The 25,875-nt window shown below is 38.0% G+C and overlaps 1 protein-coding gene across 1 annotated transcript in view; it reads left to right on the top strand.

Annotated features, from left to right (window-relative positions):
• The window catches only part of LOC117335852 (MAM and LDL-receptor class A domain-containing protein 1-like), a 60,604-nt gene that overhangs the window by 10,521 nt on the left and 24,208 nt on the right, over window positions 1–25,875 (top strand). Inside the window, exons 12-27 of the mRNA XM_033896097.1 lie at window positions 819–1,078; window positions 6,431–6,587; window positions 8,171–8,305; window positions 8,686–8,966; window positions 9,129–9,216; window positions 11,038–11,217; window positions 11,445–11,710; window positions 11,992–12,079; window positions 15,354–15,491; window positions 15,846–16,009; window positions 16,572–16,752; window positions 17,245–17,322; window positions 17,510–17,647; window positions 21,782–22,129; window positions 23,420–23,569; window positions 24,382–24,638. Of these exons, the coding sequence (XP_033751988.1) occupies window positions 819–1,078; window positions 6,431–6,587; window positions 8,171–8,305; window positions 8,686–8,966; window positions 9,129–9,216; window positions 11,038–11,217; window positions 11,445–11,710; window positions 11,992–12,079; window positions 15,354–15,491; window positions 15,846–16,009; window positions 16,572–16,752; window positions 17,245–17,322; window positions 17,510–17,647; window positions 21,782–22,129; window positions 23,420–23,569; window positions 24,382–24,638 (2,909 nt within the window). The remainder of the gene's footprint in view (window positions 1–818; window positions 1,079–6,430; window positions 6,588–8,170; window positions 8,306–8,685; window positions 8,967–9,128; window positions 9,217–11,037; window positions 11,218–11,444; window positions 11,711–11,991; window positions 12,080–15,353; window positions 15,492–15,845; window positions 16,010–16,571; window positions 16,753–17,244; window positions 17,323–17,509; window positions 17,648–21,781; window positions 22,130–23,419; window positions 23,570–24,381; window positions 24,639–25,875) is intronic.

Here is a 25,875-nt window from a genome sequence, read left to right as displayed (position 1 = left end):
CTCTCAACAACTCAAACGGTAGGCTCACTAATGACACACCCTCAACAACTCAAACAGTAAGCTCACTAAACTAATGACACCCTCAACAACTCAAACGGTAGACTCACTAAACTAATGACACACCCTCAACAACTCAAACCGTAGACTCACTAATGACACACCCTCAACAACTCAAACGGTATGCTCACTAAACTAATGACACCCTCAACAACTCAAACGGTAAGCTCACTAACAACACACCCTCAACAACTCAAACGGTAGACTCACTAAACTAATGACACACCCTCAACAACTCAAACGGTAGGCCCACTAACGACACACCCACAACAACTCAAACGGTATGCTCACTAAACTAATGACACCCTCAACAACTCAAACGGTAAGCTCACTAACAACACACCCTCAACAACTCAAACGGTATGCTCACTAAACTAATGACACCCTCAACAACTCAAACGGTAAGCTCACTAATAACACACCCTCAACAACTCAAATGGTAAGCTCACTAAACTAATGACACCCTCAACAACTCAAACGGTAAGCTCACTAATAACACACCCTCAACAACTCAAATGGTAAGCTCACTAAACTAATGACACCCTCAACAACTCAAACCGGCCATCAAACTAACTTTTAACTTTCTGGTACTGTTAATGTGACACCTGACCATCAAACTAACTTTTAACTTTCTGGTAAGGAATAATGGGGTAAAGTATGACATGATATGGTATAAAATGAGGATAATTGATGATATTGGGATCCAACTTATTTACATTCAGTTTGGATGATAAAGTGTTAAATTGTGTTCTAACGAGCAGGTACCTACATCTATATTGAGAGCTCAGCACCACAGCGACCTGGAGACCGGGCGGTCCTCCAGAGTGCTACTCTTCAGCCCACCTCTGGCCAATGCCTTCATTTCTGGTACAACATGTTTGGCTCAAGACTTGGCACACTTCAGGTATGGAAACAGCCACAAGGCGGCAATGCCACCAAGATCTGGGAGCTGTCTGGAAATCAAGGCAACTTATGGAAGAATGCTGTTGTACCAATCGGCAGTATGACTACAGCATACCAGGTAATAACTTCATGTTTTAGTCAAGTATGTGTAAATTAAAGTTAGAGAATATCATGTCTTATGTCAGTAACTTAAGATTAGGTTAACTGTAAAATCTTATGTCACTAACTTAAGATTAGGTTAACTGTGAAGTCTTATGTCAGTAACTTAAGATTAGGTTAACTGTGAAGTCTTATGTCAGTAACTTAAGATTAGGTTAACTGTGAAGTCTTATGTCAGTAACTTAAAATTAGGTAAACTGTGAAGTCTTATGTCAGTAACTTAAGATTAGGTTAACTGTGAAGTCTTATGTCAGTAACATATGTAAGGTTTACTGTAGTCTTATGTCAGTAACATATGTAAGGTTTACTGTGAAGTCTTATGTCAGTAACATATGTAAGGTTTACTGTAAAGTCTTATGTCAGTAACATATGTAAGGTTTACTGTAAAGTCTTATGTCAGTAACATATGTAAGGTTTACTGTAACGTCTTATGTCAGTAACATATGTAAGGTTTACTGTGACGTCTTATGTCAGTAACATATGTAAGGTTTACTGTGACGTCTTATGTCAGTAACATATGTAAGGTTTACTGTGACGTCTTATGTCAGTAACATATGTAAGGTTTACTGTGAGGTCTTATGTCAGTAACATATGTAAGGTTTACTGTAAAGTCTTATGTCAGTAACATATGTAAGGTTTACTGTAGTCTTATGTCAGTAACATATGTAAGGTTTACTGTGACGTCTTAAATGTAAGGTTTACTGTAAAGTCTTATGTCAGTAACATATGCAAGGTTTACTGTGAGGTCTTATGTCAGTAACATATGTAAGGTTTACTGTAAAGTCTTATGTCAGTAACATATGTAAGGTTTACTGTAGTCTTATGTCAGTAACATATGTAAGGTTTACTGTGACGTCTTAAATGTAAGGTTTACTGTAAAATCTTATGTCAGTAACATATGTAAGGTTTACTGTGACGTCTTATGTCAGTAACATATGTAAGGTTTACTGTGACGTCGTATGTCAGTAACATATGTAAGGTTTACTGTGACGTCTTATGTCAGTAACATATGTAAGGTTTACTGTAAAATCTTATTTACTGTAAAGTCTTATGTCAGTAACATATGTAAGGTTTACTGTAAAGTCTTATGTCAGTAACATATGTAAGGTTTACTGTAGTCTTATGTCAGTAACATATGTAAGGTTTACTGTGACGTCTTATGTCAGTAACATATGTAAGGTTTACTGTGACGTCTTATGTCAGTAACATATGTAAGGTTTACTGTGAAGTCTTATGTCAGTAACATATGTAAGGTTTACTGTGACGTCTTATGTCAGTAACATATGTAAGGTTTACTGTGACGTCTTATGTCAGTAACATATGTAAGGTTTACTGTGACGTCTTATGTCAGTAACATATGTAAGGTTTACTGTAAAGTCTTATGTCAGTAACATATGTAAGGTTTACTGTAAAATCTTATGTCAGTAACATATGTAAGGTTTACTGTGACGTCTTATGTCAGTAACATATGTAAGGTTTACTGTGACGTCTTATGTCAGTAACATATGTAAGGTTTACTGTGACGTCTTATGTCAGTAACATATGTAAGGTTTACTGTGACGTCTTATGTCAGTAACATATGTAAGGTTTACTGTGACGTCTTATGTCAGTAACATTTGTAAGGTTTACTGTGAAGTCTTATGTCAGTAACATATGTAAGGTTTACTGTAAAATCTTATGTCAGTAACATATGTAAGGTTTACTGTAAAATCTTATGTCAGTAACATATGTAAGGTTTACTGTGACGTCTTATGTCAGTAACATATGTAAGGTTTACTGTGACGTCGTATGTCAGTAACATATGTAAGGTTTACTGTGACGTCTTATGTCAGTAACATATGTAAGGTTTACTGTAAAATCTTATGTCAGTAACATATGTAAGGTTTACTGTAAAATCTTATGTCAGTAACATATGTAAGGTTTACTGTAAAATCTTATGTCAGTAACATATGTAAGGTTTACTGTAAAGTCTTATGTCAGTAACATATGTAAGGTTTACTGTAAAGTCTTATGTCAGTAACATATGTAAGATTTACTGTAAAGTCTTATGTCAGTAACATATGTAAGGTTTACTGTGAAGTCTTAAGTCAGTAACATATGTAAGGTTTACTGTGAAGTCTTATGTCAGTAACATATGTAAGGTTTACTGTGACGTCTTATGTCAGTAACATATGTAAGGTTTACTGTGAAGTCTTATGTCAGTAACATATGTAAGGTTTACTGTAAAGTCTTATGTCAGTAACATATGTAAGGTTTACTGTGACGTCTTATGTCAGTAACATATGTAAGGTTTACTGTGAAGTCTTATGTCAGTAACATATGTAAGGTTTACTGTGACGTCTTATGTCAGTAACATATGTAAGGTTTACTGTGACGTCTTATGTCAGTAACATATGTAAGGTTTACTGTGACGTCTTATGTCAGTAACATATGTAAGGTTTACTGTAAAGTCTTATGTCAGTAACATATGTAAGGTTTACTGTAAAATCTTATGTCAGTAACATATGTAAGGTTTACTGTGACGTCTTATGTCAGTAACATATGTAAGGTTTACTGTGACGTCTTATGTCAGTAACATATGTAAGGTTTACTGTGACGTCTTATGTCAGTAACATATGTAAGGTTTACTGTGACGTCTTATGTCAGTAACATATGTAAGGTTTACTGTGACGTCTTATGTCAGTAACATATGTAAGGTTTACTGTAAAATCTTATGTCAGTAACATATGTAAGGTTTACTGTGACGTCTTATGTCAGTAACATATGTAAGGTTTACTGTGACGTCTTATGTCAGTAACATATGTAAGGTTTACTGTGACGTCTTATGTCAGTAACATATGTAAGGTTTACTGTGACGTCTTATGTCAGTAACATATGTAAGGTTTACTGTGACGTCTTATGTCAGTAACATATGTAAGGTTTACTGTGATGTCTTATGTCAGTAACATATGTAAGGTTTACTGTGACGTCTTATGTCAGTAACATTTGTAAGGTTTACTGTGAAGTCTTATGTCAGTAACATATGTAAGGTTTACTGTAAAATCTTATGTCAGTAACATATGTAAGGTTTACTGTAAAATCTTATGTCAGTAACATATGTAAGGTTTACTGTGACGTCTTATGTCAGTAACATATGTAAGGTTTACTGTGACGTCGTATGTCAGTAACATATGTAAGGTTTACTGTGACGTCTTATGTCAGTAACATATGTAAGGTTTACTGTAAAATCTTATGTCAGTAACATATGTAAGGTTTACTGTAAAATCTTATGTCAGTAACATATGTAAGGTTTACTGTAAAGTCTTATGTCAGTAACATATGTAAGGTTTACTGTAAAGTCTTATGTCAGTAACATATGTAAGATTTACTGTAAAGTCTTATGTCAGTAACATATGTAAGGTTTACTGTGAAGTCTTAAGTCAGTAACATATGTAAGGTTTACTGTGAAGTCTTATGTCAGTAACATATGTAAGGTTTATTGTGACGTCTTATGTCAGTAACATATGTAAGGTTTACTGTGACATCTTATGTCAGTAACATATGTAAGGTTTACTGTAAAATCTTATGTCAGTAACATATGTAAGGTTTACTGTGACGTCTTATGTCAGTAACATATGTAAGGTTTACTGTGACGTCTTATGTCAGTAACATATGTAAGTTTTACTGTAAAGTCTTATGTCAGTAACATATGTAAGGTTTACTGTGACATCTTATGTCAGTAACATATGTAAGGTTTACTGTGACGTCTTATGTCAGTAACATATGTAAGGTTTACTGTAAAGTCTTATGTCAGTAACATATGTAAGGTTTACTGTAGTCTTATGTCAGTAACATATGTAAGGTTTACTGTTAAGTCTTATGTCAGTAACATATGTAAGGTTACTGTTAAGTCTTATGTCAGTAACATATGTAAGGTTTACTGTGACGTCTTATGTCAGTAACATATGTAAGGTTTACTGTAAAGTCTTATGTCAGTAACATATGTAAGGTTTACTGTAAAGTCTTATGTCAGTAACATGTTCAAGGTTTACTGTGACGTCTTATGTCAGTAACATATGTAAAGTCTTATGTCAGTAACATATGTAAGGTCTTATGTCAGTAACATATTTAAGGTTTACTGTAAAGTCTTATGTCAGTAACATATGTAAGGTTTACTGTGACGTCTTATGTCAGTAACATATGTAAGGTTTACTGTGACGTCTTATGTCAGTAACATATGTAAGGTTTACTGTGACGTCTTATGTCAGTAACATATGTAAGGTTTACTGTAAAGTCTTATGTCAGTAACATATGTAAGGTTTACTGTGACGTCTTATGTCAGTAACATATGTAAGGTTTACTGTGACGTCTTATATCAGTAACATATGTAAGGTTTACTGTAAAATCTTATATCAGTAACATATGTAAGGTTTACTGTGACGTCTTATGTTAGTAACATATGTAAGGTTTACTGTAAAGTCTTATGTCAGTAACATATGTAAGGTTTACTGTAGTCTTATGTCAGTAACATATGTAAGGTTTACTGTGACGTCTTATGTCAGTAACATATGTAAGGTTTACTGTAAAGTCTTATGTCAGTAACATATGTAAGGTTTACTGTGACGTCTTATATCAGTAACATATGTAAGGTTTACTGTAAAATCTTATATCAGTAACATATGTAAGGTTTACTGTAGTCTTATGTCAGTAACATATGTAAGGTTTACTGTGACGTCTTATGTCAGTAACATATGTAAGGTTTACTGTAAAGTCTTATGTCAGTAACATATGTAAGGTTTACTGTGACGTCTTATATCAGTAACATATGTAAGGTTTACTGTAAAATCTTATATCAGTAACATATGTAAGGTTTACTGTGACGTCTTATGTTAGTAACATATGTAAGGTTTACTGTGACGTCTTATGTCAGTAACATATGTAAGGTTTACTGTAAAATCTTATGTCAGTAACATATGTAAGGTTTACTGTGACGTCTTATGTCAGTAACATATGTAAGGTTTACTGTAAAGTCTTATGTCAGTAACATATGTAAGGTTTACTGTAGTCTTATGTCAGTAACATATGTAAGGTTTACTGTGACGTCTTAAATGTAAGGTTTACTGTAAAGTCTTATGTCAGTAACATATGCAAGGTTTACTGTGAGGTCTTATGTCAGTAACATATGTAAGGTTTACTGTGAAGTCTTATGTCAGTAACATATATATATATAAGGTTCACTGTTAAGATATTGATGTATATTTAACAGGTTTTGGTTGTTGGTATCCGAGGAGACAGTTACATGGGTGTAAATATATTGATGTATATTTAACAGGTTTTGGTTGTTGGCATCCGAGGAAACAGTTACATGGGTGACATTGCTGTTGATGATTTCACATTTAATTCTTCCTCGTGTATCCTGTCTCCACCAGGAGCCATGCCAGTCAGTACGACTCCAGCTGCTACCACTCTCCAGACTCTCAGGACACCAAGTCAGTCTAATATAGATCATCTTTAATGGAGAGAGAGTCTAATATAGATCATCTTTAATGGAGAGAGAGTGTCAGTCTAATATAGATCATCTTTAATGGAGAGAGAGTCTAATTTAGATCATCTGTAATGGAGAGAGAGTGTCAGTCTATTATAGATCATCTTTAATGGAGAGTCAGTCTAATATAGATCATCTTTAATGGAGAGAGAGTCTAATATAGATCATCTTTAATGGAGAGAGAGAGAGAGAGAGAGTCAGTCTATTATAGATCATCTTTAATGGAGAGAGAGAGTGTCAGTCTAATATAGATCATCTTTAATGGAGAGAGAGTGTCAGTCTAATATAGATCATCTTTAATGGAGAGAGAGTCTAATATAGATCATCTTTAATGGAGAGAGAGAGAGAGAGAGAGTCAGTCTAATATAGATCATCTTTAATGGAGAGAGTGTCAGTCTAATATAGATCATCTTTAATGGAGAGAGAGTCTAATTTAGATCATCTTTCATGGAGAGAGAGTGTCAGTCTAATATAGATCATCTTTAATGGAGAGAGAGAGTCTAATATAGATCATCTTTAATGGAGAGAGAGTCTAATATAGATCATCTTTAATGGAGAGAGAGAGAGAGAGTCAGTCTATTATAGATCATCTTTAATGGAGAGAGAGTGTCAGTCTAATATAGATCATCTTTAATGGAGAGAGAGTGTCAGTCTAATATAGATCATCTTTAATGGAGAGAGAGTCTAATATAGATCATCTTTAATGGAGAGAGATTGTCAGTCTAATATAGATCATCTTTAACGGAGAGAGAGTGTCAGTCTAATATCGATCATCTTTCATGGAGAGAGAGTGTCAGTCTAATATAGATCATCTTTAACGGAGAGAGAGTGTCAGTCTAATATAGATCATCTTTAATGGAGAGAGAGTCTAATATAGATCATCTTTAATGGAGAGAGAGTGTCAGTCTAATATAGATCATCTTTAATGGAGAGAGAGTCTAATATAGATCATCTTTACTGGAGAGACAGTGTCAGTCTAATATAGATCATCTTTAATAGAGAGAGTGTCAGTCTAATATAGATCATCTTTAATGGAGAGAGTGTCTAATATAGATCATCTTTAATGGAGAGAGAGTCTAATATAGATCATCTTTAATGGAGAGAGAGTGTCAGTCTAATATAGATCATCTTTAACGGAGAGAGTGTCTAATATAGATCATCTTTAATGGAGAGAGAGTCTAATATAGGTCATCTTTAATGGAGAGAGAGTGTCAGTCTATGATTCAAACCAGCTTTAGTGTCGTCTCTATTGTTTTCTAAACAAGTTTTCATAAAACTTTATACAGAGGCATTTTACAAGAATAACACTTATTTCATATCTCATGGCTTCAATTAAAGGCAAAGATCACTGTTACTAAAAATGTATTGATGCAATGAAATCACATTAATGACTAATTCCAAGTGGAACAGACTTCATATAAAGGTGAATAAGAATTGTCCTCAATGTTATTAAAGCACATCAATTACCAACAACAAAATGTTCCAGTACAAGTTACTTTGTTTTAACTGAGTGCATGTTATTTTCAGCTGCATATGTTTGTGACTTTGAGACAAATCTCTGTGCTTGGACACAAGACAAGACTGATAACTTTGATTGGACTCGCCAGCATGGCCCGACCATCTCAGCAAATACTGGCCCAGCCACTGACCACACCAAAGGAAGTAAGTGTATCAACAGGGACTAAAACATATTAACATATTATCTTTCTCACGGCAAATCTAGGATACTATATATTTATCTTATCTCTCTTACGGCCAATCTAGGATACTATATTTTTATCTTATCTCTCTTACAGCCAATATAGGATACTATATATTTATCTTATCTCTCTTACGGCCAATCTAGGATACTATATTTTTATCTTATCTCTCTTACAGCCAATCTAGGATACAACGTATTTATCTCATCTTTCTTACAGCCAATATAGGATACTATATTTTTATCTTATCTCTCTTACGGGCAATCTAGGATACAACGTATTTATCTTATCTCTCTTACGGCCAATCTAGGATACTATATATTTATCTCTTCTCTCTTACAGCAAATCTGGGATACTATATATTTATTGAGGCTTCGTCTCCCCGTCGTCCTGGTGACAAGGCACGTCTGATCAGTCCCGCCACTGATGGTTCTATTAAACAGTGTTTCACCTTCTGGTACCATATGTATGGTACAAATATCAAAGCTCTAAATGTCTACTTCAAGAGCAACAACAACTCCTTAGGGGCTGCTGTGTGGACCCGACAAGGCACTCAAGGACGACGGTGGATTCAGGGTCAAGTCCAGATTCCAGGAGGCTCAGCAACCCACAGTGTTACAAACGTAAGTTACAGTTACTGTCTTTGAGGTTCAGTTACCATCCATCATAAATTGACCTTGGCTGTCAACAGGATGTTAAGCAAAATAAACCAAACGAAACCAATCATAAATGGAGGTGGTGTTTTAATAAAATCTACAAATACATCATTCTATTTTTGGTAACAGGTTGTAATTGAGGGTGTTAGAGGAACCAGTTACCTTGGAGACATTGCTGTTGATGATGTTAACCTGTTTGCAGGAAGCTGTTCAGCAGGTGTGTTTTATTGAAAATTTGAGTTTTTGTGAATTTCCTTCAGTTATGAATTATCGGGCAGTGAATCCATCAAGTTGGTTAAATGTGAACATTTTTTGTGATTTTTTTTATGTCTAACTACACAACAACCAATTGGCTATTCGGCTCTTTCAACACTGTTTTTAGCTCACCTGGTCAATAAAGGAGCTTATGCCATATTGTGGCGGCTAGCGTCTGTGAACACGATAACTTGAGTAAATATCAACCATGATTGATGAAACTTTGTATGCAGTAGGATATTGTCAAGATCTCGAATGAGTTGAGAAATTGGAATTATTTGACAGTAACTTACAGAGTTAATGCCCATGGTAATGATATCATTATTAGACAGTAACTTACAGAGTTAATGCCCATGGTAATGATATCATTATTAGACAGTAACTTACAGAGTTAATGTCCATGGTAATGATATCATTATTTGACAGTAACTTACAGAGTTAATGCCCATGGTAATGATATCATTATTAGACAGTAACTTACAGAGTTAATGCCCATGGTAATGATATCATTATTAGACAGTAACTTACAGAGTTAATGCCCATGGTAATGATATCATTATTAGACAGTAACTTACAGAGTTAATGCCCATGGTAATGATATCATTATTTGACAGTAACTTACAGAGTTAATGCCCATGGTAATGATATCATTATTAGACAGTAACTTACAGAGTTAATGCCCATGGTAATGATATCATTATTAGACAGTAACTTACAGAGTTAATGCCCATAGTAATGATATCATTATTAGACAGTAACTTACAGAGTTAATGCCCATGGTAATGATATCATTATTTGACAGTAACTTACAGAGTTAATGCCCATGGTAATGATATCATTATTAGACAGTAACTTACAGAGTTAATGCCCATGGTAATGATATCATTATTAGACCTTGTTAATGCCCATGGTAATGATATCATTATTAGACCTTGTTAATGCCCATGGTAATGATATCATTATTAGACCTTGTTAATGCCCATGGTAATGATATCATTATTAGACCTTGTTAATGCCCATGGTAATGATATCATTATTAGACCTTGTGAACACAATAACTCCAGTAAATATCAATTAAGTTTGATGAAACTACGTATACTGCCATATGTTGACAGGATCTTAGATGAGTTCGAAAATAGAAATTATTTGACTATAAGTTATTGCCCTTTGTAATAATATTATTATTGGAAATTATGAAATACGATAACTGGAATAAATATCAACCAAGTTTAATGAAACTTTGCATGTAGACATATATCGTCAAGATCTCGGATGAGTTGGGAAATCTTTTTAAAACACTACAAGTCTTGAAATCCTAACAGATTTTAATGAGATTTGGGATGCAGAATTATTTGGCAGTATTGTAAGTTGTATAAATGAAGGATGTGACACCCTTGGGGTGGGAGAAAGGAGGCTCAAGAGGGGAAATATAGCAAAAAATAACAAACAAAACCACAAAAAAACAAAAAACTTTTAAGAAACTTTTTCTCTTTCAAGAATGATTGGATTGAGTTCACCGTGTAGTTTGTTTGAACCACTGTTGGGAGAGGAAGCTCAAAAGCAGGAAAATACTTGAAATATATCTTAAATTAGAGCATTTTGTCATAATTATTGAAATATCCAGGTGAGCGATGCAGACCTTTTGGGCCTAATGTCTTTTGCTGAAATTTTTAATGATTATATTAGATATTTTGTGATTCAGTGGTACGACAGAGAGGGAGACCAGTGATTCTATGGATTATTGTTTTGATGGAGTAACATTTTTTTTACCCATTTACTGTAGGCACCACTGCCAGTCCAGGATCTCTGTCCACTGCGATCAACTGTGACTTTGAAAGTGCAAATATCTGTAACTACCAGCAAGATAAAACCACAGATGTTTTTGATTGGACAAGGAAAAATTTGGCGACAACCTCAAGATATACGGGTCCGAGCAATGACCACACATATGGAACATCAGCAGGTCTTTTGGCTTTATATTTTATTATTGAACTTCAGTCATGAGACTTTGGTTAACTACTTATACCATCAACATGATATTTAAGGAAACCTGAAATAATACTACTCGAATGTATGTCATTTATTATACCATCAACATGATATTTAAGGAAACCTCAAACAATACTATTTGAATGTATGTCATTCAAAGATGATATTTTAATAATAACTAATTGCTTTTCACAAATTCAGGCCACTATATGTACATTGAGGCATCATCTCCCCGTCACCGTGGCGACTCAGCACGACTGATGACCCCTGTATTCTCTCCATCCTCCCAACAATGTCTGTCTTTCTGGTTCCACATGTATGGCAACACCATGGGCACTTTGAATGTTTATGCTGTCCAAAACTCTTCAAACTCAAATTATGGAGCACCTATATGGACACTGAGTGGTAACCAAGGCAACGTATGGCTACAGGAGTATGTACCCCTCCCCAGCTACAGTGCCCAAAAGGTAGGCAAGGATATATTCTGATTTACTGTAAACACACTTAATTTGATGCGCTCAAATTCTAGTGCAAAACCAAATTAAAACAGATTAGCAGAATGACGAAATAGCACACCAACAATGATTGCCATAGAAACCAATGTAGAGAAATTGAAATTAGCGCAATCATAATTAAACGGAATGCTTTCAGCGTGAAAAAAGCTAAAATAAGATAACTGCTAAAATATGTGAGTTTACAGTATATGATATACCTGTGCTGATCAAATACTGGTATTAATGGTTTACAGATCGTGTTTGAAGGCCTTGTGGGACGAGGGATACAGAGTGATATTGCCATTGATGATGTCAAACTGGCTGCCAGCTGTCCTACTCATGGTAACCTAATAATACGCAGACAATATTTTATGTCTACAGACTATAGTAGTTAGAGATAGTTGTCCATATTATTGCTGCCTGTGTCAACTGTTTATCACAGTTAGGGATAGTTGTCCATATTATAGCTGCCTGTGACAACTGTTTATCATAGTTAGGGATAGTTGTCCATATTATCGCTGCCTGTTGACAGTTAGGGATAGTTGTCCATATTATAGCTGCCTGTGTCAACAGTTTATCATAGTTAGGGATAGTTGTCCATATTATCGCTGCCTGTGACAACTGTTTATCATAGTTAGGGATAGTTGTCCATATTATAGCTGCCTGTGTCAACAGTTTATCATAGTTAGGGATAGTGGTCCATATTATAGCTGCCTGTGACAACTGTTTATCATAGTTAGGGATAGTTGTCCATATTATAGCTGCCTGTGACAACTGTTTATCATAGTTAGGGATAGTTGTCCATATTATCGCTGCCTGTGACAACTGTTTATCATAGTTAGGGATAGTTGTCCATATTATAGCTGCCTGTGTCAACTGTTTATCTTAGTTAGGGGTAGTTGTCCATATTATAGCTGCCTGTGTCAACTGTTTATCATAGTTAGGGATAGTTGTCCATATTATCGCTGCCTGTGTCAACTGTTTATGTTAGTTAGGGATAGTTGTCCATATTATCGCTGCCTGTGTCAACTGTTTATGTTAGTTAGAGATAGCTGTCCATATTATAGCTGCCTGTTGACAGTTAGGGATAGTTGTCCATATCATAGCTGCCTGTGTCAACTGTTTATGTTAGTAAGGGAAAGTTGTCTATATTATAGCTGCCTGTGACAACTGTTTATGTTAGTTAGGGATAGTTGTCCATATCATATATAGCTGCCTGTGTCGACTGTTTATGTTAGTTAGGGATAGTTGTCGATCCATATCATAGCTGCCTGTGTCAACTGTTTATCTTAGTTAGGGATAGTGGTCCATATTATAGCTGCCTGTTGACAGTTAGGGATAGTTGTCCATATTATCACTGCCTGTGTCAACTGTTTATCATAGTTAGGGATAGTTGTCCATATTATAGCTGCCTGTGTCAACTGTTTATCATAGTTAGGGATAGTTGTCCATATTATCGCTGCCTGTTGACAGTTAGGGATAGTTGTCCATATTATAGCTGCCTGTTGACAGTTAGGGATAGTTGTCCATATTATAGCTGCCTGTGTCAACTGTTTATCTTAATTAGGGATAGTTGTCCATATTATAGCTGCCTGTGACAACTGTTTATCACAGTTAGGGATAGTTGTCCATATTATAGCTGCCTGTGTCAACTGTTTATCATAGTTAGGGATAGTTATCCATATCATAGCTGCCTGTGTCAACTGTTTATGTTAGTTAGGGATAGTTGTCCATATCATAGCTGCCTGTGTCAACTGTTTATCATAGTTAGGGATAGTTGTCCATATCATAGCTGCCTGTGTCAACTGTTTATCATAGTTAGGGATAGTTGTCCATATTATAGCTACGTGTGTCAACTGTTTATCACAGTTAGGGATAGTTGTCCATATTATAGCTGCCTGTGACAACTGTTTATCACAGTTAGGGATAGCTGTCCATATCATAGCTGCGTGTGTCAACTGTTTATCACATTCTCCAAGTGACATTCTGTCCCTGCTCTCTGTCATCATATCAAGAATTTCTTCTTCTACCATAAAGATGTAGAACTTTTTTTTTCTAAGAACTATCTTGTGGACTTCTGCAAAACTTACCATGGTTACAAAAATGTTTGCTTCGTGGATGAAAGTTATGTAGAAAATTGGATGGGTGGGGGTTTCTTATTCAACCTTCCACTTGAAATTAGAACTTCTATGATGAAAATTACTGCCTGTGTATGTTGCTTGATATATTTGCTTTTTAGGCTATTGCTGAGGAATGTGAAATTGTTATCTGTCAACTGTTTGTAGAAATGCTTGGAATGGTATTGGTTGTGGGAGGAATAATTTTCTACCATTTGTAGAATATACTTAGCTATTTATTATATTTGTAACAGTTGCTTTTATGCTTTTGTTGACTGCTTTTTTTAGTGTCCATTACATGTTTTAAATGTACTTGGAATATTTGTCAATGTCTAGTATTTGTTAAGCTTGGAATGGTGGCTTGTTGCCCCTACTTTTGTTGTATTTGGAATAGTTGACTATCATGTATTTGATTTGTGTTGTGCTTGATGCTTTGTGAAATAGCCTTGGTATTGTTTTTGGGGCTTCTAAACAGCTTTGTTGTTAGATTTGTTACTTCTAGACAGCTTTGTTGTTAGATTTGTTACTTCTAGACAGCCTTGGCATTGGATTTGTTGCTTCTAGACAGCCTTGGTTTTTGTTTTGTTGCTTCTAGACAGTTTTAGTGTTTGTTGCTTCTAGACAGCCTTGGATTTTGTTTTGTTACTTCTAGACAGTTTTGGTGTTTGTTGCTTCTAGACAGCCTTAGTGTTTGTTGCTTCTAGACAGCCTTGGTGTTTGTTGCTTCTAGACAGCCTTGGTGTTTGTTGCTTCTTGACAGCCTTGGTGTTTGTTGCTTCTAGACAGCCTTGGTGTTTGTTGCTTCTAGACAGCCTTGGTGTTTGTTGCTTCTAGACAGTTTTGGTGTTTGTTGCTTCTAGACAGTTTTGGTGTTTGTTGCTTCTAGACAGCCTTATTGTTTGTTGCTTCTAGACAGTTTTTGTTTTTTTTTGCTTCTAGACAGCCTTGGTGTTTGTTGCTTCTAGACAGCTTTGGTGTTTGTTGCTTCTAGGCAGCCTTGGTGTTTGTTGCTTCTAGACAGCCTTAGTGTTTGTTGCTCCTAGACAGTTTTTGTTTTTTTTTTGCTTCTAGACAGCCTTGGTGTTTGTTGCTTCTAGACAGCTTTGGTGTTTGTTGCTTCTAGGCAGCCTTGGTGTTTGTTGCTTCTAGACAGCTTTTGACAGGTCTTTGTCAGCTGTCACGATGCCTTCTTCAACATGAAGAATAAGAGGTCATCATAACAGCTTTCACTGTCCTTGTCTGCTACCATCTGAACTCATGGGGAAACATATCCTACAGGCATTCTTGTCTTTCTGCATCATCAGCTCTGACTTTTGTGTTTTCTTATTATTACCTATTGATGCTTACAATTAGGACATTTTGGCTCAATCTTTGGTATTTTCTAAAGTCTCTGTAGGATAGCAGAGAAGCTCTTATTTTAACATATAAACTATGAATATACAGGTATCCATAGCCAGTTTGCTATTAGGCTACATTTTATAACTGTATGTACTGTACAGGTGACTGTAGTTTTGAGAATGGATCATGTGGATGGCGTAATGACAAGACAGATAGCTTTGATTGGGTTGTTCATCAAGGCCAGAGATATGTATCACGACAAACTCCGACAGGGGACCACACATTCGGATTAAGGAAAGGTAGGCTTTATCATGTTACTAAATACAATGCAGGCTTATCAAATGCCACATGGAGTAATTCATTGATAAGATTTGTTTTAATTAGCTTGAAGATACACAGTTTCACTAAATTTTCAACATTTTGTTCAAGTTTAAGCAATATTCAAATAGTAAAATGACAGGAAGACAAATTAATGTTCAAAGATGATTTTTTAAGCCTTGAACAGGTAACAAACTAGAGAGTACAAGTTTAAGACATATAGACATGTATCCATCTAATACACAGAATCCATAGACAACAAATACCAAAGGAAAAAAAAACAGTAGAACTATTGTTGTACATATTGTGTTGTAACAAAACATCCAACATTTTAGGTCACTACTTGTACTTCAATGGACGAAGCTCCTTGTCCTCAGGCTCCAAAGCTTCTTACATGTCTCAGATTATGGCCCCAACTAGCAGCACTGGCCAGTGTTTCACCTTCTTTTATACGATCACGGGAAATAATGTGGGAATTCTCAATGGTATAGTTCAACAAGTAAGTAGGAATGCTCATTATGGTTAGTTCAACAAGTAAGTAGGAATGCTGATTATGGTTAGTTCAACAAGTGAATGAGAAAGCTGAATCAGATAGTTCAACAAGTGAATGAGAAAGCTGAATCCTAAAGTTCAACAAGTGGGTGAGAAAGCTGAATCATAAAGTTCAACAAGTGGGTGAGAAAGCTGAATCAGATAGTTCAACAAGTGAATGAGAAAGCTGAATCTTAAAGTTCAACAAGTGAATGAGAAAGCTGAATCTTAAAGTTCAACAAGTGAGTGAGAAAGCTGAATCATAAAGTTCAACAAGTGGGTGAGAAAGCTGAATCTTAAAGTTCAACAAGTGAGTGAGAAAGCTGATAGTTCAACAAGTGAGTGAGAAAGCTGAATCAGATAGTGGTTATCATTTACATGTATTGAGTTTTACAGGTGATACAGTCAATAGTTATAATGTATGATTGACAGAGTTTTACAGGTGATACAGGTGATACAGTTACTGATTATAATGCACTAAAACTAATTCATAAGATTACACTTAACATTTTACGACTATCTATGTCTAGGGTAACACCAGCACTTTGATGTGGCATATTTCCTTCAATCCTTCGGCGGGATGGAACCAAGGTCAGTTCCCTGTCACCAGTGCCACACCTTTCAGAGTCGTCCTACAACTGGCCAAGGGTACCTACAGAGGAGGCTATGTTGCCATTGACGATATTGCCTTCAGTGTAGGCACTTGTCAAGGTAAAGAATCAACAAGCCCTGCAATTGAAAAAAACTGGACATGAAGCTGATCAAATTATATCCTGATGTTTGTATATTAAAACAAATTAAAAATAGTGAAATAAAACCAGCATTTTGAATTATAATAATAAGTTTTCATTTTCTCTTTATCACAGCAATATAGTTGTTAAAAGTTGTTCACAATTTATATCTGTGGTTATTGGTCCTTTAGCAACTAGCCCTTGTCTTTCTCAACTCCCTGAGCATATTTATAGCTGCCATCGGCACTTACCAGGTACATCATGCACATGACATTTTCTACACTGCCCTAAAACATGCTAATTTATGTTGGTCAAGAATTAAACATCTCCATGCAGGTACATGAACTAGTCACCATTTGGTTACTTAGCCCTGTGCCTCTAGGTGACAGTTTATGAATTTGTTTTGTTATATTTGATTTTGGAAATGTAATTTTGGCATTTTGGTGAGAATTGTTATCATTTGTTTCTATAGTATTACCAGTGGATGCCATGTCAGGAAACACCTTGCCTCCCGTTTCTACTCCGTCTACAACAGCCAGCCCAACCACAGGTAGGTCATGTACCTTGACTGGTCGAGTCATAGATCATGCACCATTGAGTTCATATCACTATCACATTGACTGAAATATTTTGATAAATAATTCTCTCAGGAATAGTATATATTATATACAAGTCCATGTTAACTTTGCAGTATTGCAACAATACTTTGTATCTTACCATCAAACTGTGTGTTTTAGCCCCAAGTCAGTATGACTGTAACTTTGACAATGGAATCTGTACCTGGACCCAGAACAAGGATGACCAATTCGACTGGACACGAAAAAGAGGCAGCACTGGTACAGGAGGGACTGGTCCAAGCAGTGACCACACATCTGGTAATATAATCTAGAGACAACCAGTGGATACATTTTTAGTACCATCATTTAACATACATGGATGACCTTATATAATGAGATGGTAAATTCTGAATATATTGGGGGTATGATATTATTGGGGGAATATTATGGTGACAATTTCTGCCAAAATCGTTTGATTTTTGGTGATATCGTTGAAATAAGCCAATGTTAACTTATGATGTTAACAGTTCTCACTACTCTGTGAGAAAGGGTGGGGGTATCTAATGATGTTAACGGGTCTCACTACTCTGTGAGAAAGGGTGGGGGTATCTAATGATGTTAACAGTTCTCACTACTCTGTGAGAAAGGGTGGGGGTATCTAATGATGTTAACGGGTCTCACTACTCTGTGAGAAAGGGTGGGGGTATCTAATGATGTTAACAGTTCTCACTACTCTGTGAGAAAGGGTGGGGGTATCTAATGATGTTAACAGTTCTCACTACTCTGTGAGAAAGGGTGGGGGTATCTAATGATGTTAACGGGTCTCACTACTCTGTGAGAAAGGGTGGGGTATCTAATGATGTTAACGGGTCTCACTACTCTGTGAGAAAGGGTGGGGGTATCTAATGATGTTACGGGTCTCACTACTCTGTGAGAAGGGTGGAGGTATCTAATGATGTTAACGGTTCTCACTACTCTGTGAGAAAGGGTGGGGGTAATCTAATGATGTTAACGAGTTCTCACTACTCTGTGAGAAAGGGTGGGAGGTATCTAATGATGTGTAACGGGGTCTCACTACTCTGTGAGAAAGGGTGGGGGTATCTAATATGATGTTAACGTGTCTCACTACTCTGTGAGAAGGGTGGGGGTATCTAATGATGTTAACGGTCTCACTACTCTGTGAGAAAGGGTGAGGGTATCTAATGATGTTAACGGGTCTCACTACTCTGTGAGAAAGGGGTGGGGTATCTAATGATGTTAACAGGTCTCACTACTCTGTGAGAAAGGGTGGGGGTATCTAATGATGTTACAGGGTCTCACTACTCTGTGAGAAAGGGTGGAGGGTATCTAATGATGTTAACAGGGTCTCACTACTCTGTGAGAAAGGGTGGGGGTATCTAATGATGTTAACAGGTTCTCACTACTCTGTGAGAAAGGGTGGGGGTATCTAATGATGTTAACGGGTCTCACTACTCTGTGAGAAAGGGTGGGGGTATCTAATGATGTTAACAGTTCTCACTACTCTGTGAGAAAGGGTGGGGGTATCTAATGATGTTAACGGGTCTCACTACTCTGTGAGAAAGGGTGGGGGTATCTAATGATGTTAACAGGTCTCACTACTCTGTGAGAAAGGGTGGGGGTATCTAATGATGTTAACGGGTCTCACTACTCTGTGAGAAAGGGTGGGGGTATCTAATGATGTTAACGGGTCTCACTACTCTGTGAGAAAGGGTGGGGGTATCTATGATGTTACAGTTCTCACTACTCTGTGAGAAAGGGTGGGGGTATCTAATGATGTTAACGGTTCTCACTACTCTGTGAGAAAGGGTGGGGGTATCTAATGATGTTAACAGGTTCTCACTACTCTGTGAGAAGGGTGGGGGTATCTAATGATGTTAACGGGTCTCACTACTCTGTGAGAAAGGGTGGAGGTATCTAATGATGTTAACAGTTCTCACTACTCTGTGAGAAAGGGTGGGGGTATCTAATGATGTTAACGGGTCTCACTACTCTGTGAGAAAGGGTGGGGGTATCTAATGATGTTAACGGGTCTCACTACTCTGTGAGAAAGGGTGGGGGTATCTAATGATGTTAACAGTTCTCACTACTCTGTGAGAAAGGGTGGGGTATCTAATGATGTTAACGGGTCTCACTACTCTGTGAGAAAGGGTGGGGGTATCTAATGATGTTAACGGGTCTCACTACTCTGTGAGAAAGGGTGGGGTATCTAATGATGTTAACAGTTCTCACTACTCTGTGAGAAAGGGTGGGGGTATCTAATGATGTTAACGGGTCTCACTACTCTGTGAGAAAGGGTGGGGGTATCTAATGATGTTAACAGTTCTCACTACTCTGTGAGAAAGGGTGGGGGTATCTAATGATGTTAACAGGTCTCACTACTCTGTGAGAAAGGGTGGGGGATCTAATGATGTTAACGGGTCTCACTACTCTGTGAGAAAGGGTGGGGGTATCTAATGATGTTAACAGTTCTCACTACTCTGTGAGAAAGGGTGGGGGTATCTAATGATGTTAACGGGTCTCACTACTCTGTGAGAAAGGGTGGGGGTATCTAATGATGTTAACGGGTCTCACTACTCTGTGAGAAAGGGTGGGGGTATCTAATGATGTTAACAGGTCTCACTACTCTGTGAGAAAGGGTGGGGGTATCTAATGATGTTAACAGGTTCTCACTACTCTGTGAGAAAGGGTGGGGGTATCTAATGATGTTAACGGGTCTCACTACTCTGTGAGAAAGGGTGGAGGTATCTAATGATGTTAACGGGTCTCACTACTCTGTGAGAAAGGGTGGGGGTATCTAATGATGTTAACAGTTCTCACTACTCTGTGAGAAAGGGTGGGGGTATCTAATGACGTTAACAGGTTCTCACTACTCTGTGAGAAAGGGTGGGGGTATCTAATGATGTTAACGGGTTCTCACTACTCTGTGAGAAAGGGTGGGGGTATCTAATGATGTTAACGGGTCTCACTACTCTGTGAGAAAGGGTGGGGGTATCTAATGATGTTAACAGTTCTCACTACTCTGTGAGAAAGGGTGGGGGTATCTAATGATGTTAACAGTTCTCACTACTCTGTGAGAAAGGGTGGGGGTATCTAATGATGTTAACGGGTCTCACTACTCTGTGAGAAAGGGTGGGGGTATCTAATGATGTTAACGGGTCTCACTACTCTGTGAGAAAGGGTGGGGGTATCTAATGATGTTAACGGTTCTCACTACTCTGTGAGAAAGGGTGGGGGTAATCTAATGATGTTAACGGGTCTCACTACTCTGTGAGAAAGGGTGGGGGTATCTAATGATGTTAACGGTTCTCACTACTCTGTGAGAAAGGGTGGGGGTATCTAATGATGTTAACAGTTCTCACTACTCTGTGAGAAAGGGTGGGGGTATCTAATGATGTTAACAGTTCTCACTACTCTGTGAGAAAGGGTGGGGGTATCTAATGATGTTAACAGGTCTCACTACTCTGTGAGAAAGGGTGGGGGTATCTAATGATGTTAACGGGTCTCACTACTCTGTGAGAAAGGGTGGGGGTATCTAATGATGTTAACGGGTCTCACTACTCTGTGAGAAAGGGTGGGGGTATCTAATGATGTTAACAGTTCTCACTACTCTGTGAGAAAGGGTGGGGGTATCTAATGATGTTAACGGTTCTCACTACTCTGTGAGAAAGGGTGGGGGTATCTAATGATGTTAACGGGTCTCACTACTCTGTGAGAAAGGGTGGGGGTATCTAATGATGTTAACGGGTCTCACTACTCTGTGAGAAAGGGTGGGGGTATCTAATGATGTTAACGGGTCTCACTACTCTGTGAGAAAGGGTGGGGGTATCTAATGATGTTAACAGGTTCTCACTACTCTGTGAGAAAGGGTGGGGGTATCTAATGATGTTAACAGTTCTCACTACTCTGTGAGAAAGGGTGGGGGTATCTAATGATGTTAACAGTTCTCACTACTCTGTGAGAAAGGGTGGGGGTATCTAATGATGTTAACGGGTCTCACTACTCTGTGAGAAAGGGTGGAGGTATCTAATGATGTTAACGGGTCTCACTACTCTGTGAGAAAGGGTGGAGGTATCTAATGATGTTAACGGGTCTCACTACTCTGTGAGAAAGGGTGGGGGTATCTAATGATGTTAACGGGTCTCACTACTCTGTGAGAAAGGGTGGGGGTATCTAATGATGTTAACAGTTCTCACTACTCTGTGAGAAAGGGTGGGGGTATCTAATTATGTTAACAGTTCTCACTACTCTGTGAGAAAGGGTGGGGGTATCTAATGATGTTAACAGTTCTCACTACTCTGTGAGAAAGGGTGGGGGTATCTAATGATGTTAACGGGTCTCACTACTCTGTGAGAAAGGGTGGGGGAATCTACCTTATCGCTGATCCACTAACTACAGTGCTAATACAGTGATAATGTTATTTTGTATATTCAGGTTCAGGGTCCTATTTGTACATTGAGGCGTCGTCTCCGAGAAGAAACAATGACAAGGCTAGGTTGTCGAGTGCCACAATATCTACCACAGGACCCAAGTGCCTCAAGTTTTGGTACCATATGTATGGTACAGATGTTAAAACGCTGAATGTCTACACCAAGGTGGGCTCCACATATGGTACCCCAGTGTGGAGCCACACAGGCACCCTCAGTAACAAATGGTATACCACATCTGTAAACATCCAGGCCAACTCTACCTACCAGGTTGTGATTGAAGGTGTCCGTGGAATCAGTTACCGTGGTGATATCGCCATTGATGATGTCAGTATATCAGATGGCTCCTGTCAAGGTATGGAATTCTGTGGTGTGTGTCGTAGCCATTGAATGTGTCTATGACAATATGATGTATTAATCTATTGTATTGACGTATATTATTTGGAATTGTTGTTCAAAGTTTGGTTATGTATTTAATTAGTATTGTACAGTATCCGAGATGCTATAATCACACTGTCTATCTGTCTGTCTCTCTGTCCGCCAACAAATCTTTTTCCCATCTAATAACTTCAGTATAGTACTGCTGTACATGAAATTTGATCAAGAGGTAAAGTTTACAATAATACATACTTGGGTAATAATCAAGGTGAAGAATCAAGGTCATTGGGTCCAAAGGTCAGGGTAAATTTTTTTTCTATCTTTTCACTGCAAATGAACATTTTGTTATGACATGAAGCAAATAAAGATGGTCCTTATTAACCAGAGAATCAACTGCCCATAGATCATGGTCATGGGGTAAAATGCTTCCTTGCGATCTTTTTTGAAGTCCAAATGTTAGAGTCATTGAGTAATTGATGCAATAATCCTCCTTTGCAAACCGTTTTTTTAACTAATGAGCATTTCTTCCATGCATGGTTATTTCTTTTAATTTATTGGTGTAAGAGCCTTGTGTTCAACCCTAAAAAACTCACCTTGAGAACATTTATTGGTGTAAGAGCCTTGCGCTCAACCCTAAAAAACTCACCTTGAGAACATTTATTGGTGTAAGAGCCTTGTGCTCAACCCTAAAAAACTCACCTTGAGAACATTTATTGGTGTAAGAGCCTTGTGCTCAACCCTAAAAAACTCACCTTGAGAACATTTATTGGTGTAAGAGCCTTGTGCTCGACCCTAAAAAACTCACCTTGAGAACATTTATTGGTGTAAGAGCCTTGTGCTCAACCCTAAAAAACTCACCTTGAGAACATTTATTGGTGTAAGAGCCTTGTGCTCAACCCTAAAAAACTCACCTTGAGAACATTTATTGGTGTAAGAGCCTTGTGCTCAACCCTAAAAAACTTACCTTGAGAACATTTATTGGTGTAAGAGCCTTGTGCTCAACCCTAAAAAACTCACCTTGAGAACATTTATTGGTGTAAGAGCCTTGTGCTCAACCCTAAAAAACTCACCTTGAGAACATTTATTGGTGTAAGAGCCTTGTGCTCAACCCTAAAAAACTCACCTTGAGAACATTTATTGGTGTAAGAGCCTTGTGCTCAACCCTAAAAAACTCACCTTGAGAACATTTATTGGTGTAAGAGCCTTGTGCTCAACCCTAAAAAACTCACCTTGAGAACATTTATTGCAATCTTTGAATTCCTTACAGCTGCAGTTAGTTCATGCACCTTTGAGGATCAGAAACTATGCGGCTACACCCAGGACAGAAGAGACAATTTTGACTGGTCTTGGAAGAGTGGACACACATCATCTGCCAACACTGGACCAAGCGCTGACCATACCTATGGGTCAGCACGAGGTAAAGAGGCCCACTGGTCACTAGTAATTAGAATATGTCTGAAAATTAATGGTTCTTACATAGTTCATTTTAAGTAGACAACCTATTGTGATTGCCTTGTGTCTGGTGTCGTGCGTCGTAAACAATTTACATTTTCAACTCTCCCTAAAACTGCTGAACCAAATTAAATGTCAGCCAAAATTGTGAATTATATGGTTAGCATGGGATAACAGTTTGATGGTATGCACATGGACTTCTTATTAGATTTGTTACCAGGGAGACACATCAGTCACTAGGTAGTAGAAATCATAACTTAATTGTCTAAACTCATTTTATATTAGTTACCAGGGAGACCCATAGGTCACTGTATAGTAGGCATTATAACTTAATTGTCTAAACTCACTTTTATATCTGTTACCAGGGAGACAGGTCACTGTATAGTAGGCATTATAACTTAATTGTCTAAACTCACTTTTATATTTGTTACCAGGGAGACCCATACAATGTAGGTCACAGTGTAGTAGGCATTATAACTTAATTGTTAAAAACTCACTTTTATATCTGTTACCAGGGAGACCCATAGGTCACAGTGTAGTAGGCATTATAACTTAATTGTCTAAACTCACTTTTATATTAGTTACCAGGGAGACCTATAGGTCACAGTGTAGTAGGAATCAAAACTTAATTGTCTAAACTCACTTTAGAAGGAATAGCTAGCTTATTGGTTCTATAAATGGGCTGGATGCCAGTTTTCGGTAATAAAGTCTTGAAAATATTTCACTCTTGGGTATTTATAAACAAAATTATTTGCAACAAAATTTTTTATTTTTTAGGTCACTATGTATACATTGAGTCATCACGACCCCGACTACAAGGCCAGAAAGCACGGCTACTCAGCACCGACAATGCCCCTACAGTTGGGAGCTGTCTACAGTTCTGGTACCACATGTATGGCAGGCAGATTGGCAACCTCACTATATATGTACAACAGGCTGGCAGCCGAGGCTCACCCATCTGGTCAAAGTCTGGTAACCAAGGAAACAAATGGATTGAGGCTGAAGTTACTGTTAAAGCACAGTCTACCTGGGAGGTCAGTGTTAGGGATGTTGGTCACTTTGTGTGAGGTCAGTGTTAGGGATGTTGGTCACTTTGGCGGAGGTCAGTGTTGGGGATGTTGGTCACTTTGGCGGAGGTCAGTGTTGGGGATATTGGTCACTTTGTGGGAGGTCAGTGTTAGGGATGTTGGTCACTTTGGCGGAGATCAGTGTTAGGGATATTGGTCACTTTGGCGGAGGTCAGTGTTGGGGATATTGGTCACTTTGGCGGAGGTCAGTGTTAGGGATGTTGGTCACTTTGGCGGAGGTCAGTGTTGGGGATATTGGTCACTTTGTGGGAGGTCAGTGTTAGGGATGTTGGTCACTTTGGCGGAGGTCAGTGTTGGGGATGTTGGTCACTTTGTGGGAAGTCAGTGTTAGGGATGTTGGTCACTTTGGCGGAGGTCAGTGTTAGGGATGTTGGTCACTTTGTGGGAGGTCAGTGTTAAGGAGGTCAGTCACTTTGTGGGAAGTCAGTGTTAGGGAGGTTGGTCACTTTGTGGGAGGTCAGTGTTAGGGAGGTCAGTGACTTTGTGGGAGGTCAGTGTTAGGGATGTTGGTCACTTTGTGGGAGGTCAGTGTTAGGGAGGTTGGTCACTTTGTGTGAGGTCAGTGTTAGGGATGTTGGTCACTTTGTGGGAGGTCAGTGTTAGGGATGTTGGTCACTTTGTGGGAGGTCGGTGTTAGGGAGGTTGGTCACTACTTTGGAGGTCAGTGTTAGGGAGGTTGGTCACCTTGTTGGAGGTCAGTGTTAGGGATGTTGGTCACTTTGTGGGAAGTCAGTGTTAGGGATGTTGGTCACTACTTTGGAGGTCAGTGATAGGGATGTTGGTCACTTTGTGGGAGGTCAGTGTTAGGGATGTTGGTCATTTCGTGGGAGGTCAGTGTTAGGGATGTTGGTCACTTTGTGGGAGGTCATTGTTAGGGATGTTGGTCACTTTGTGGGAGGTCAGTGTTAGGGATGTTGGTCACTTTGTGGGAGGTCAGTGTTAGGGAGGTTGGTCACTTTGTGGGAGGTCAGTGTTAGGGTTTTTGGTCACTTCTTTGGAGGTCAGTGTTAGGGGTGACAGTCACTTCCTTGGAGGTCATTGCTAGTGATCTTGGTCACTACTTCAAACGTTTTGTTAACCATGTCTTTTTAGGACACCTGTGACCATGTCTAAGTGACCTATTCTAACTGCCTTTTGTCCTGCATCATGGTTTTTCGTCTGTAACAAATTTACATATTCAACT

The sequence above is a fragment of the Pecten maximus genome, chromosome 10 (genome assembly GCF_902652985.1).
Source record: "Pecten maximus chromosome 10, xPecMax1.1, whole genome shotgun sequence".
Classification (NCBI taxonomy): domain Eukaryota; kingdom Metazoa; phylum Mollusca; class Bivalvia; order Pectinida; family Pectinidae; genus Pecten; species Pecten maximus.
The sequence above is the reverse complement of the archived record's forward strand: the minus strand, read 5'-3'. Positions and strand labels throughout refer to the sequence as shown.